General features: G+C 43.5%; 1 protein-coding gene across 3 annotated transcripts; it reads right to left on the minus strand.

Annotated features, from left to right (window-relative positions):
• Positions 1-544: 544 nt before the first annotated feature.
• LOC120726216 (arrestin domain-containing protein 3-like) lies at positions 545-11,974 on the minus strand. 3 transcript variants are annotated; one of them, XM_040019628.1, is made up of 6 exons: positions 11,547-11,974; positions 8,245-8,302; positions 7,157-7,304; positions 5,973-6,069; positions 5,187-5,443; positions 545-1,593 (listed from the first exon to the last, which is right to left on the minus strand). In XM_040019628.1, exons 1-6 carry the CDS (start codon positions 11,800-11,802, stop codon positions 970-972), a joined length of 1,440 nt encoding a protein of 479 aa, XP_039875562.1. In that variant the 5' UTR covers positions 11,803-11,974; the 3' UTR covers positions 545-969. The 3 variants fall into 3 exon arrangements, with proteins under 3 accessions (XP_039875562.1, XP_039875563.1, XP_039875564.1); XM_040019629.1 differs by lacking the exon at positions 5,187-5,443 and having other exon boundaries at positions 11,547-11,971; XM_040019630.1 differs by lacking the exons at positions 545-1,593; positions 5,187-5,443 and adding an exon at positions 5,618-5,707 and having other exon boundaries at positions 11,547-11,971.
• Between the last annotated feature and the right edge of the window lie 3,455 nt (positions 11,975-15,429).

Below are 15,429 nucleotides of genomic sequence, written 5' to 3' on the forward strand. Positions count from 1 at the left end.
CATTTTATAATAAATATTTATAACAGAGGTAGGAAAAATATTAAACGCTTTGACTGTTGTTGTGATTTGACGCTACATAGGTAAAATTGCATTGAACTGAGATAAACTCAACACACTAAAGTATAGAGGAAATAAATATGTCTCTTAAGCTTTTTAATACAAAAAATATATAAAATACATATATCTAAAAAGCTTGATGCAGTGTTGGCAATTTTGTTATAATATTCCTCTAAATAGTAGAGGTGGGAATCACCATACATCTCACGATATGATATTATCACAATACTTAACGCACGATACGATATTATTGCAATTTTTTAAAATATTTTGCGATATTCAGATTCTGTACATAAAGGTAAACTTTATCAATATTCATTTATCTAATATCAAAGTCTTACATTAAAATAAGTAAACTGTCATGTTTATTGCTGTCAAAAAAAAAGTTAAACACATTTGGACAGTGAAGGAATGTCAGGATTCTTGCTCAGAAAAAGGAGCTGATCAACATGCTCTGAAGTCAGTCCAATCCACAAAAACTTTTTTTGTAACAAAATATCGATTTCTGCTGTCCCTGTATCGATACATTATTAGCAAACAAAATATCACGATACTACACAGTATCGATTTTTCCCCCCACCCCTACTAAATAGAGCAGTGAGGTAGATATTAATACTGAAAAGGGCACTTTGAACAATGCAAAATACAGTGCACCATGATAATTAAGGCATAAGTAGCTGTACAAAGTTAATGAGCGACCTGACCTGCTCATTAAATCACATGCAGTGCAAAAGTCTTATTTATGCCCAGTATATAGGTGACTAAATGATAAATACTGCATACATTAACAATTTCATTTTAATAAAAAATTGTTCAAGACATAATAGGGGTGGTCTAATGTCAAATCTGTACCTACACAGGTTTAGTTTATAACTAAATAACTCACTAATTGACCATTTAGCATTTAGTCAGTTATTTTGCATCAGATTTGTCTGGGAAAAGGAGTGAGTATGATGGAGGAGCTCCATCTGACTGAGACAGGAAGTCTACATTCATCACTGGTGCAGAAGGCAGCATGTTGTACGCAGGAGGTACTGGAGATTGAATAGAAGGAGATGGCTGGCTCTCAAGGGCAGATGGGGGTTGGTGAAATTGTTGGGGTGAGGGTGGGTAAAATTGTTGGGGTGGTGGCGGGTGCAGGACAGAAGATAATGAAGATGAAAATGGAGTTCCATATGGCGAAGGCACCTGTGGCACTGGGTTATTGTAGCTTCCAAACATGTGTGTTGGCTGAGAAGTTTGCACACCCGCTGGTCCACCATATACAGCAGGGTTATTTGGGTATATAGGTGGTGGTGGTGCTGAATAGCTTTGGACTCCTGGATATCCATAACTGCCTGAATGTGGAGACATAGATTGAAGGCCCGTGGGCATTGTGGGGGGAGGGAAGTCACTGTTGCTTGGATCCCCAATAGCACCTGTTGGATAGGGACCTACATTTATATTACTCAGACAGCCAGGAGCCAAGCCAGGAGGTAAAATGACCACTGGGCACAGAACCTCTGGATCAGAAGCAAAGCTGATGTCCAGATATACCTAGGAGAAAGAAAAATATATGTAAGTCTGTCTCATTAGTACATGATGCTTTTATTTTTACACTGGAAAAGCAACAAGAGAACATCTGAAAGCCACTTCCTCAATGATATTCATTGCCATTCACACATCCATCCATCCATCCATCTTCATCCGCTTTGTCCGGGGCCGGGTCGCGGGGGCAGCAGCCTAAGCAAAGAGGCCCAGACCTCCCTCTCCCCAGCCACCTCCTCCAGCTTATCCGGGGGAATACCAAGGCGTTCCCAGGCCAGCCGAGAGATATAATCTCTCCAGCGTGTCCTGGGTCTGCCCCGGGGCCTCCTCCCGGTGGGACATGCCTGGAACACCTCACCCAGGAGGCGCCCAGGGGGCATCCTTGTCAGATGCCCGAACCACCTCAGCTGGCTCCTTTCGATGTGGAGCAGCAGCTGCTCTACTCTGAGCCCCTCCCGGATGGCCGAACTTCTCACCCTATCTCTAAGGGAGAGGCCAGCCACCCTTCGGAGGAAGCTCATTTCTGCCGCTTGTATCCGCGATCTCGTCCTTTCGGTCACTACCCACAGCTCGTGGCCATAGGTGAGGGTAGGGACGTAGATCGACCGGTAAATTGAGAGCTTCGCTTTTACACTCAGCTCCCTCTTCACCACGACGGACCGGTGCAGCGTCCGCATTACTGCAGCTGCAGCCCCAATCCGTCTGTCGATCTCCGGCTCCCTTCTCCCATCACTCGCGAACAAGACCCCGAGATACTTGAACTCCTCCACTTGGGGCAGGAACTCATCCCCGACCCGGAGTGGGCACTCCACCCTTTTCCGGCTGAGAACCATGGCCTCAGATTTGGAGGTGCTGATCCTCATTCCCGCTGCTTCACACTCGGCTGCGAACCGCTCCAGTGCGAGCTGGAGGCCCTCACCCGATGAAGCCAACAGAACCACATCATCTGCAAAAATCAGAGATGAGATTCTGAGGCCACCAAAGCGAAAGCCCTCTGCCACTTGGCTGCGCCTAGAAATCCTGTCCATAAAAATTATGAACAGAACCGGAGACAAAGGGCAGCCCTGGCGGAGCCCATCACCCACCGGGAACGAGTCCGACTTATTGCCGGCAATGCGAACCAAGCTCTTGCAACGGTTGTATAGGGATCGAATGGCCCGTAGCAATGGGCCAGACACCCCATATTCCCGCAACACCTCCCACAGGACACCCTGAGGGACACGGTCGAATGCCTTCTCCAAGTCCACAAAACACATGTAGACTGGTTGGGCAAACTCCCATGCACCCTCAAGTATCCTGGAGAGGATAAAGAGCTGGTCCAGTGTTCCGCGACCAGGACGAAAACCGCATTGTTCCTCCTGTATCCGAGGTTCGACTAACGGACGAACTCTCCTTTCCAGCACCCTGGCATAGACTTTCCCAGGGAGGCTGAGGAGTGTGATCCCCCTGTAGTTGGAACACACCCTCCGGTCCCCTTTCTTGAAGATGGGGACCACCACCCCGGTCTGCCAGTCCACAGGTACTGCCCCTGATCTCCACGCAACATTGCAGAGGCGTGTCAACCAGGACAGCCCTACAACGTCCAGAGCCTTCAGGAACTCGGGGCGGACCTCATCAACACCAGGGGCTCTGCCACCAAGGAGTTGTTTAACTGCCTCAGTGACCTCGCCCCCGGAAATTGGCGGGTCATTCCCCTCATCCCCAGACTCTGCTTCCTCCTCGGAAGACGTGTCAGTGGGATTAAGGAGGTCCTCGAAGTATTCCTTCCACCGCCTGACAATTTTCTCAGTCGACGTCAGCAGCGCTCCGCCAGCACTATACACAGTGCAGGTAGAGCACCGCTTTCCCCTCCTGAGACGTCTGACGGTTTGCCAGAATCTCTTCGAGGCAGTCCGAAAGTCTTTTTCCATGGCCTCTCCGAACTCCTCCCACACCCGAGTTTTTGCTTCAGCCACTGCCCGAGCCGCATTCCGCGTGGCCTGTCGATACCCGTCAGCTGCCTCCGGAGTCCCACAGGCTAACCAAGCCCGATAGGACTCCTTCTTCAGCCTGGTGGCTCCCTTCACCTCTGGTGTCCACCATTTGGTTCGGGGATTACCACCACGGCAGGCACCAACCACCTTGCGGCCGCAGCTCAATGCAGCAGCTTCGGCAATGGAGACGCTGAACATGGTCCATTCGGACTCAATGTCCCCAGTCTCCCTCGGAATGCTGTTGAAGCTCTGCCGGAGGTGTGCGTTGAAGATCTCGCGGACTGGGGCCTCTGCTAGACGTTCCCAGCACACCCTCACTACGCGTTTAGGTGCACCAGGTCTGTCCAGCGTCTTCCCCCGCCACCTGATCCAACTCACCACCAGGTGGTGATCAGTTGACAGCTCAGCCCCTCTCTTTACCCGAGTGTCCAGAACATATGGTCGCAGGTCTGCTGATACGATTACAAAATCGATCATCGACCTACGGCCTAGAGCATCCTGGTGCCACGTGCACTTATGGACACTCTTATGTTCGAACAGGGTGTTCGTTATGGCCAAACTGTGATTAGCACAGAAGTCCAATAACAGAGCACCGCTCGGGTTCAGATCAGGGAGGCCGTTCCTCCCAATCACGCCCCTCCAGGTCTCGCTGTCGTTACCCACGTGAGCATTGAAGTCTCCCAGCAGGACAACAGAGTCTCCAGGTGGAGCACCCTCCAGCACCCCCCCCCCCCGGGACTCTAAGAAGGCTGGGTACTCTGAACTGCCACTCGGCGCATAAGCGCAGATGACAGTCAGGACCCGTTCCCCGACCCTAAGGCGCAGGGAACAAACCCTCTCGTCCACCGGGAAAAACGCCAACGTACCGGCAGCAAGCCGAGGGGATATTAGGATACCCACCCCAGCCCGCCGCCTCTCACCAGGGGCAACTCCAGACTGAGACAGAGTCCAGCCCCTCTCCAGGAGACTGGTTCCAGAGCCCAAGCCATGTGTAGAGGTGAGCCCGACTATATCTAGCCGGTACCTCTCAACCTCACGCACTAACTCAGGCTCCTTCCCCACCAGAGAGGTGACATTCCAGGTCCCTATTGCCAGTCTTGGCAGCCGGGGGTCAGTCCGCCAGGGCCTCCGCTCCTGGCCGCCACCCGGCACACAATGCACCCGACCCCTATGGCGCCTCCTGCGGGTGGTGGGCCTGCGGGAGGATGGGCCCATGTCTCCTCTTCGGGCTGTGCCCGGCCGGGCCCCATGGACTAAGGCCCGGCCACCAGACGCTCGCCCTCGGGCACCCTCCCCGGGCCTGGCTCCAGGGCGGGCCCCGGTAACCCTATCCCGGGCAGGGTAAACTGTTCCCTCGATGTCCTTTTCATAAGGGTCTTATGAATCGCTCTTTGTCTGGTCCCTCACTCAGGGCCAATTTGCCATGGGAGACCCTACCAGGGGGCAAAAGCCCCCAGACAACATAGCCCCTGGGATCCCTGTGACACACAAACCCCTCCACCACGATAAGGTAGCGATTCAAGGAGAGGGCCATTCACACAGTTAATTACAAATGGCTCTGTCATGCATAAATCATAATATCGGTTCCCACAAAAATTCAAGTTTTGCTTTAGATACAGTACTACATACCTTTAAACAGTATTCCACTGAGATAATATCACAGTTCTGGATTGTCAGCATGTAATCACTAGGAATCCTTATTTCACATCTGAGCTCCTTCCGTGTTTTTGGTTTAATACAGTTGTCAGCAACTTTATGACAAACTGTATTCTCATGTTTGGTACTGCCATTGGCATGGTACACGACTTTCTGTATTAAGCTAAATTTCGGTGTCATGTCACTGGATGAAGAATTGTCAAATTTAGCAAGAACCACTATTGTTTCACCTGTAAAAAAAATATATAGATTTTAAATACAATTGTCTTTACATTTTTCAGTTGACTAAAGTGCCATTGTCTAATATACACCAGAAAGTCACAACACCTATTACTTAAAGTCAAACTATTGGAAAGGAATTTCTGAAAGTGCAAGGTAGGCAACATCCCTAGATTTCTTATTTCTTAAGAGTACAGGCTTAACTTGCAGTTGTATTAACACTGTGGCAAATAGGTTTCCCTGGATGCCAAATGATCAAGTTGGCCTTTGGGGCACTGGAATGGACAAAATACATTAAATAAAGCAGATAACATATTAATATCTCTTTACTTACAAGATGCCAATAAATTGGATAGTTTCTACATTATGGGAATGAAAAGTTTGTCAACTATGATCTCAATAGTCTTTTTGCATCCTCCATTATTAGCTAATTTATTGAACTCTGCCTATGTTCAACCACACAAAAATATTTTTTGGTATAATGAGAAAAGAGTATAAAACGAATTGAGACCTACAACATTTGAAAAGAAATTTTAATACCTGCTGCGTAACCGATCCTGTCCACAGTTACATCCATGTGTACGTGTCCTTTTGAGAAAAAACCCATCTTTTTGTTCGTTGAACCAACTTGCGGTGACTACAGTGGAATAAACAAGCAAAACAATTATTCTGACACAATTCCATAATCAAACAATATTTTTACGGTTTAAAGGTGCTAAAATTTATATTTTACTATATTAATTCATCAGATGATCTAACATTCACGTTGCGATGGATGCCTTGGGGAGCAGCTTGGGGTTAGTATCGTGCCCAAGGTTATTTGTGTGTGAATGTGTGCGTGAATGGGTGGATGACTGGATATGTAAAGCGCTTTGGGGTCCTTAGGGACTAGTAAAGCGCTATATAAATACAGGCCATTTACAGGCCATTTACCATTTGGCATGCAGACTAGAGCAGCCAGGAATTAAACCACCAACCTTCTGCTTAGTAAATGACCTGCTCTACCTCCAGAGTTACAACCACCCCAGAGGATCTTTTTTGACCTGCAGATTATGGGGTGGGTTATTTGTGAAATAAGGCTCATTTCAGCGCATTTAGCAGACCCTTAACTGCTGTGAGTCCTAAGAGGCCTGGCAGAAAGCAGAAGACAGTTGGTGTTTTGGGGGCCTGGGTATAAACCTCTTTCTTGTGGGGCAGGGCATATTATCCTGCTGTGGGGAGACCACTGCTATCGGGATTGACTTGCCGAAGGCATATGCTGGGTCTTTAGCATGGTTATGGTACGTTGGTGTGTATTACAAGGATAGCAGCACTGCATTATGACAAGATTATCAATTCTATTCGTTTCACCTGTCACTGCTTTAACTGATGGAGCTGGATCAACCAGGTAACACTTTAAACGGAATGCACCGGTCATTACTGTTAATAATTAGAGCTGAGTCTTTTGGATTGTTAACATTTCTGCTGGGAAACATTTCACCTCCATTACAGTGTGTTCGTGGATAGTTCTCAGAGCTGTATCGCCTACCTTGAACAAATGAAAGTAGAATTATCTGGCCAATAATGGCCATTATTTGAAACAACCATTGTTTTTCTCTTATATGAACCCCCCAAGAAGTGCTACGTGTACAAGAAGGACGGTTGGCACTGAGTGCATACCACGTAGCGGGAGAATACACAACATATCAAAGATGGCTGAATGTATTTTTAAGTACTGTACACACCATCAGAGAATGAAGGTTTGGAACACATTTGGAGACAAATTTGATCTCCTTCTCTGCTGTACTGTTCATCTTCCAGCTCCTTAACAATTTTGCTTCTAGCTTGTAGACAATTTTTCCATGAGTCCCTCTGAAGAATGAAGGCATGCTTCTGTGTAGGGAAACAGCAGACTTTAAGTTATGCAATGTCAAGTGAAATAACATCATGTTTCCAATGCATGTACACATTCAGCAGTCAAGTTATGAGGTACACCTTACTTGTGATGGTTTGAACCCCTTTTGTTTTCAGAACTGCCTCAGTTCTTTGTGGCACAGATTCAACAACATGCTGGGATTATTCCTTGGAGATTTTGGTCCATTATGCTATAGTGAACGCATAATGTTCAAGAAACCAGGTTGAGACGATATGAGCTTTGTGACATGGTATCTCACAAAGCTGGAAACAGCAATGTGGTTATAAACGGATGGATATGGCCAGCCACAATACTCAAGTAGCCTCTAATGATTGTCAGCTCAAGCTAAGGGTTCCAAAGTGTGCCAAGAAAATATCCCTCAAGCCATTACACCAGCAGCAGCAGCATGAAATGTTGCTAAAGAAAGATGAATTCTCAGTTGATAGGTGTGGTTTCTGCTGCTGTAGCCCATCTACTTCAAAGTTCAACGTGCTGTACATTCAGATATTCTACTTATACGCTTGTTGTAATGAGTGATTTTTGAGTTACTTTTCATATCAGCTCAAAGCAGCCTTTTCATTCTCTTCTGACTTGACATGAGCAATTTTCACTTAGACAACAGCTGCTAACTGGATATTTACGCTGTAAACCCTAGAGATGTTGTGTAAGAAAAACTCAGTAGATACTGAAAAAATACTCTGGGACAAACAAAGATGCCACATTTAAATTCACTTAACTCATCTTTCTTCGCCATTCTGACACTAAGTTCAAACTTCAACACATCGTCTTAACCATATCTACATGCCTAAATGCCCTGAGTTGCTGCTATTTTATTTATCCACTTTTTGTGTTTGTTCGAATCACTGTTAAAGTGTAAATTCAAACCATTGTTTTGGTCAGCTGACTAACTGTACTTACCCTGGTGGTATTTGGAAACTGAATCTGTAGACATGAATCCCTTGGGGCAAAACCGTTTCTGAAAATGAAGGAAAATGAAGTATTGTAAAATTTTCAAATACAGGTACATAACGATTACTATTCAATACTTTTCTACTGCACTTTAGTATTACAAGTTTTGTCCTCTACATTCCTGTGACTCCTGTAATTTACTTAGACAGTTTGCAGTCTGCTTTAACCATGAATAAAGAGACAAAAAAAGGAGAAATTAGATGCTTTTTGTAGCTGCTGATTGTAAATAAAGATTTCTATATTGGGCTTCTAATACAGTCTATGACTCCAGTTTGACCAACTAACATGCTTAAACGCTCATGTTTCTGTATCGAAATTATATTTCAAAATGTTAAATATACACAAAATTATGTAAAATAAAAACAAGCAAAAGAACCAGATGAATGTTTAAGTGTTAAGTTGATAGTAGGTTTGTCCCAAAAGTACAAAAGAAAGGTATGCTTAAGAACAGGTGTCCTGTTTCTGTGTGTGTGTGTGATTTTTTTTTAACGTGTAATATATTGATAAATAGACTGTAGTTAACAGGATTTATAAAGGGGTTATATAGAAAATAAGGAAAGCACCGATTTTTTACATGTGCATTATTGTACTTACTGTTTTTTCTAAAGTATAATCAACCCATTTCTTTTGAGTCACTTGAACTTTCTTCACAGAACACACATTATTATTATTACATTTATTAAATTATAAATTAGAACTTCAACACTAACAATTAAATATAAAAGTATTTAATATAACATGTTTCGTTTCCCATTCACGTGTATTTTGTTTGAGAAACGTGTCTTTGAAATGTTATTTTTTTTGCAAAGAAGAGAAAGAAAAAAAATACATTCATCCCCAGGGGAAATTTCTCAAAATCCAGCAGTATCCAAGAACACACGAAATATACACCAAATATACTATGAATACTAATAAAGACTAATAAATGCCAATAAATACACAGTTAAAAGTTAACTATGTTAAAAATACATCTTTAATGTCAATGACACTTTTTACCTCGATAAATAGTGTTAGGTTTTGTATTGTTGATTGCCATTTATGCTTAGAAATATCTACTTATATATGCTTAGAGTTTTATAATTAGTTGCAGATTGGTAGAGGTTTGATCCTTAATAGTCTGCAAACTTTGTGTGCATTAGAGAGCACTCTGGGAGCATGGGAGAGGTCGTACCTTCTCTTATTGTTTTATGGTAGGTTTTAGTCTAAGTGCCTTTTGTTTAGATGAACTGTTGGACTTCCAGACCAGCAGGTTTAGGGAAGTCATTTATGGGGTCACATTCTGACCCCACACACACACAGGCAAGGTACTCTTTGTGTGTATGTAGACGTCATATGTTAATGAACCTATGCATATTCATGTAACCTCAATAAAAGAGCAGTGTTACGGGGGAGAGCAACTGGGGTCAAGCGAAGGAACGGCATTTGTCCGGTTCTCTCCCGTGCACGAGAAACATGAAGAACTTTGCCTACTTCGTGTCTTGCTTGCGGTGTAATTATATTGTCTTCAACGTTCCAGCGAATAGGTTCAAGCTACAAACCTATCATTAATTGGTCCTTCGATGCCGGATCCCTGGAGTCGACATTCACCGAGGGGAGAAGAGACACACTGAAAGACTGACGTCACCCAGGAAGTTCCTGTGGATTAACTGTCTTGTCTTTCCTCCTCGATGAATGACGATCGGCGGGATCCGAGGCTGATATTACACGCTAAGCAACATCAAGTAAGTTCCTAGAGCCCGACTCTATAACCGTGTGGTTGTGTTGTTCTCCGCCACTTTGTGAGGCGTTGAGAAGTTTGCTACTTTGTGTAGCGATAACTGAGTTCCTCGCTGCTTTGTGGAGCGAGAAGTGAGTTCTCTGCCGCTTTGTGGGGCGTTGAGAAGTTCCGCGGGGTCCAGACTGTGCTGGACAGTAGGCCTATTTTGTGTTGCTGTTGTTGTTGTGTTTCAGTGTGTTTGTGTGAGTGGGTGCGGAGCAGAAAACGTGGCCTGTGACACAGGCTGTTGTTGTTATCATGGGTTCCTAAGCAACCAAGAGTGCGTCAGAGGGTGACAGACGTTTATGCTGGACTTTGCTCCTGGCAGCACAAAGTATTTAAATAAAAGAGAGTGACGGCTCCTTAGCTGCGCGGGTTCACGTGAGCACGGTCGCGCGGGTTTCACGCGGACCTGAGCCGTGCGGTTAATCGCAGGCTTATAAATGGAAGAGATTCAAATGTTAGAAGTTTTCAGAAAACACACCAGCCTTGAAGAGCGTGTGGAGGACGCCAGCCCACATCAGCAGCACTTAAGATATGCTCTGGTGAATGGCTTTCCCCCACCCCTTGCTGACACAAAATGTTTATTCTTTAGCTTGCCCTGTTCGACAACAGCCTGTGCTCCAGACCATAGATTTAATTGAGGTGGATAATTGTTAAAAGTAATCTGCATTAAGCTTAGGGTTGCTCAAATTCAGTACAATGACATATGAGATGAAGTAAAATAGGTAAATATTTAAACTAATGACGTGCATAGAGGCACTTGACCTGTTTGGTAAAACTGTCATCCTAATATGAGCCATTGTTGAGATATAGAGCACGCCTGTGAAAACTAATATGCTGAACCCTGTATGAAACGGCTAAAACTACTTGATGGAGAAGCTGAATTGAATATGAAAGTGCAAGTCTTTGCCACTGTGTGGGGAAGTTTTCAGAAAACAATGTTAGATGTTAGGTTGCGGTCTCTTCTGAGCTGATGAGCAAGCTGCACATTATCAGATCGAGAGCTGTCTGAGAACTCATAAAAGAGAGGGAAACGAAACTATGATAATTATGATAACTGGAGTGTGCAGCGTTTCCGTGAGCAGTTTTTCTGCATCTTGACTCATGTGTGTAGAGTGTTCATAGCATCAGCATCATGTTTTTGTTAATTATTTTCAACCCAACAAAACAAATAAATAAACTTGTGATCATATTTATGGATCACCATGGCACATATCATCAGCCATATGATCTATTTACGCAGATGAAAAAAGTGAGTGTGAATGTGTCTGACGTCACAGTGTTTTTGTGCGCTGTGTAAAAGTAATTGCCTAATTACTTTGCCAAAAATTGATAGCTCCTTCTACATTTGCAACACTAAAGATTAATTGAATACCTTTAATTCTTTGTTGTTGTTTCGTTGTCGGGTTTTTGCTTTGTTTTTTTGCAAATACATTTACAATACATTGCAAAAACAAACATTTGCAAGAAGACTGTAAAGTGTGTTACATACCGCTGGCGCTCTCTGGGATTAAAAATTCCTTTAGTTTGAAATATCTTGTGTGCGCAGAGTACGTATAAGTATGGCCACCGCTCCTGTGAGACCACCGGACGTTAGCGTCCCCTTTCGCCTTGATAAACAGGCTTTGAACTGAGGTTTCCTTGGATAAGGCCAGAGTTACAGTCCCTGTTATAGTGTCTCCCTCCGAAAAAGTCATGAATTCATTCACTGCGTCATATGCGACAGTAAAGCTTTCAACTGAAGGCATCGTAGCAAAGCGGTTCAGGCACAATAATATGAAAAAATAAAAGACTGTTACTACTCAACAAACGTTTCCACTACACGGTACTCCTTGGCCGAGACACTATGGCGTTTGTCGTAAACTGTGGTGAGCAGAAGACCACGCCCAGGAGGGTCGTTACTGCTGGAAGACCTCTACTGCCATCCGCTGTAGAACGGAGAGAGTGGTCACAGGAAGCTGGATTGTGAGGAAGAGGAAGATTCCCTGTTCCCTGTTTTTAAAGCGCATTAGTTTCATTCATAAATACAGGTCCGCTGACAGGGAACTCTAGCACACACGCACTTTCTCAGGAATCCTTCAACAACTGTCAGTAGCAATCAGTAGTGGTCATTAGGGTAGCCAGTAATGTTACTAATAAAACAACAGCTTTTCATATACCACATTTAATTGAAAACAAATGATTTTCAATAAGTCTGAAAAGTTTCACAGTTCAACTTTTATTTCACCATCGTGCCCACAATTACTTTATAGTTACATGAGTGTTGCTTTGCATATCAATTTCAAGATTGTGTGATTTTTGCAAATTTTAGTTAGGTTTTATTTCCGTGATATTAAAAAAAATGAAAACAAACTTAAAATGCAATCTTATTTTTTTAAAAGCTGTTTTCTAATACCATCCATCCATCCATCCATTCGCTTCCGCTTATCCTTTTCAGGGTCGCGAGGGGCGCTGGAGCCTATCCCAGCTGTCATAGGGCGAGAGGCAGGGTACACCCTGGACAGGTCGCCAGTCTGTCACAGGGCTAACACACAGGGACAGACAACCATTCGCACTCACATTCATTCGCACATTCACACCTAGTGACAATTTGGATTAACCAATTAACCTATCCCCACAAGCTGCATGTCTTTGGACGGTGGGAGGAAGCCGGAGTACCCGGAGAGAACCCACGCAAACACGGGGAGAACATGCAAACTCCACACAGAAAGACCCCGGCCTGATGTTGGAATTGAACTCAGGACCTTCTTGCTGTGCGGCAACAGTGCTAACCACCGTGCCTTGCGTTTTCTAATACCATTTTCTCTATTGTCATTCTTTCCACCGGGCTCAGGGAAACCTTCATTTTCCTCTCTTTTTTCTGTCATCTTCTTTCTTGTCTTCTTGCTCACTACCTGCAACATAGACAGACCCTCTGCTAGAATGAAGCATACAGGTTTGATGTTAGCTTCTTAAACTGCGGACAGCCTAATACACAGCATAATAACTGTAAATAGTTTCATTGTCTTGATTTCTGTTTTGATAATTCTTAAAACGTATTTGTGTCTATGACACTATAACACTATAATAATAGTACCTTGGCTGAGTACACCTAATAGCAGTATATTAAAATGCATTGCTTTAAACTAGGTTTATGGTCTGCTATAGCCATTCTCTGTAAGTGTTCTTTTAATGTTAATACAAATACAAAAGTTATACAGTAGTCTAATGGTCTCGTGGGCACTGAATAATTAAGTAATCACTGACTGTACACTGACTCAACATCGCTGACTGTTCATGTTAGTGAGCTGCCTGACAGTAATGAACACATGAATTGCCATAAAAAATAACTACCAACAAACTAAAATTATTTATTTTTTTAAAATTAAGGAACAGTGCCATTGTGATATTCTAAAAATAAATTTTATCAGCCTGGGTTCACTGCCTGCACTACGTTCACCAAAATGGCTTGCTGACCTCATGGCACACCAGCTAAAAACCACTGGTCTTTAATGGTGCTTGCTGTTAGTGTTGCTAAGCTATCTATTGGAACTTCTATTGATACAAATGATTGCTTGGAATAACTTTTAGTTGCCACAACATGAGGTCATATCATTTGGAGATGGACTTACTGTTACTCTATTATCTGCCTTTTTGTTGTTGTGCTAGAACATTTTAATAGATACAGTGTCACATATTACATTGACTCACTGTCATTAACAACTCCTCTTAGCTAATTCAATCTTAACCTATTAGTTGTGTGGTGTTCACCACTTTCTTTCTCTTTGAAAGACATTTGTTAATATCTGACTTCCCTCAGTTTGCTTTCTTTCTGTCTCCTTGCTTTCTCTTCTTTATTTTAATACCCTGAAATAGCTTTAATGGGGAAAGACACAACTCACAGTGCACATGAGCAGTCAAGTGGATGGAATAAATTAGCTGTGATGCGAAGTCCAAGTATGTGGTGGACTAATCCACTGTCATGAAAGAGCCTCCAGTATTTTTTGGAATCAAACTTAAATCACCCAACCAATGCTTCAGACAATTTAATTTAGACTTTAATTACTTGGAATTTTAAAAAGTTGTAAACTAGAACAAATGTTTAATTCCAGGCTTGACAGGGCCTCACCCACCATTAGGGACCTGGGTGGTCAGCAGAGATAAATGGGGATGATTGCGTCAGAAAAGGCATGCAATGTAAAATCTTAGCCAAATGAAACATGTAGCTCATAAAGGATGAGATTTCCATACCAAATTGGTTGGGGTTAACAACCACCTCTGGTGCTGTTTGCCAACAGGGTGTTATTAGAAACTGTGTTGGCCAAAGACAAAGGAAGAGGTGATTGAGAAAATATGTGAGGGAGAAAGAGAAAAGGGAGTAGGGGTAATCTTGGAAGACCATGTGAATAGTGTTGTCGGTGTGAAGCGTTGATCATAAGTTTGATGTTGGAAATCGAAGGCATGATGTTGAATGTTGTCAGTGTGCATTCCCTAGGTATTGTATGGAAATGGCTGTGGTAAATTCATGCTTTAAGAAGAAGGAGAAACATAGGGTGATGTGTAAGAGTAGAGGAAGATGCATAGAGGTGGACTATATCTTATCCAGAAGATGCAATCCGAAATAGATAAGAGGCTGCAAGTTTGTGTCAGGGGACAATGTAGCTAGGCAGCATCAGATGGTATTCTGGTATATCTGGTGGACAGAGGAAATAGAGCAAGAATACTTCAGAATGTGAATCTGAATATTTTATTAATCCCAAGGGAAATTAAAGGAAGGAAATGCTCAGTGTGTTTGTAGATCTAGAGAAAACATACAACTACTGCATTAGAAAGTCATGGCAGAAAGGAATGTGAGGGTGGTACAGGACATGTATGAGGACAGCAGGAAAGTGGTGAGGTGTGCAGTAGGTGTGACCAATGGGTTCAGGATGTGGGGTGGGATTACATCATGCTTCTGCTCTAAACCCCTTTTTGTTTGCAATGGTGATGGACAGGTTAACAGATGAGGTTAGCCTTATCTTTACAGAAGAGATTGTGATCAGCAGTGAGGAGCAGGCAGAAGAGAACCTGGAGGGGTGGAGGTATGCTCTGGGGAGAAGCCAAATGAAAGTCAGTAGAAGCCAAAATACATGTGTGTGAATGAGAGTGAGATGGGTGTAACAGTAAAGCTGCAAGGAGCAGAGGTAGTGAAGGCAGGTGAGTTTAAATACCTTTAAATAAGCAAAAGAACAAGAGAATGGAGGCAGGGTTTAGTGGGTGGAGACTATTCTCACTAGTGATTTGCGAAATAAGAATAGCACAAAAACGATAGGGAAGATTTACAAATTGGTAGCAAGACCTGCCATAATATGTGTTTTGGAGACGGTAGTACTCACAGAAAAACAGGAGGCCAAGGC

The sequence above is a fragment of the Simochromis diagramma genome, unplaced genomic scaffold (assembly GCF_900408965.1).
Source record: "Simochromis diagramma unplaced genomic scaffold, fSimDia1.1 OVJJ01000822.1, whole genome shotgun sequence".
Classification (NCBI taxonomy): domain Eukaryota; kingdom Metazoa; phylum Chordata; class Actinopteri; order Cichliformes; family Cichlidae; genus Simochromis; species Simochromis diagramma.

Coding starts and splice junctions, on each gene's coding strand:
- LOC120726216 (XM_040019628.1), bottom strand. CDS start 11,802: ATGCCTTCAGTTGAAAGCTTTACTGTCGCATATGACGCAGTGAATGAA. Junction 7,305..8,244: donor AGTTTCCAAATACCACCAGG/GTAAGTACAGTT, acceptor TTCCCTACACAG/AAGCATGCCTTCATTCTTCA. Junction 1,594..5,186: donor CAGTGGAATACTGTTTAAAG/GTATGTAGTACT, acceptor TCTTTCTCCTAG/GTATATCTGGACATCAGCTT.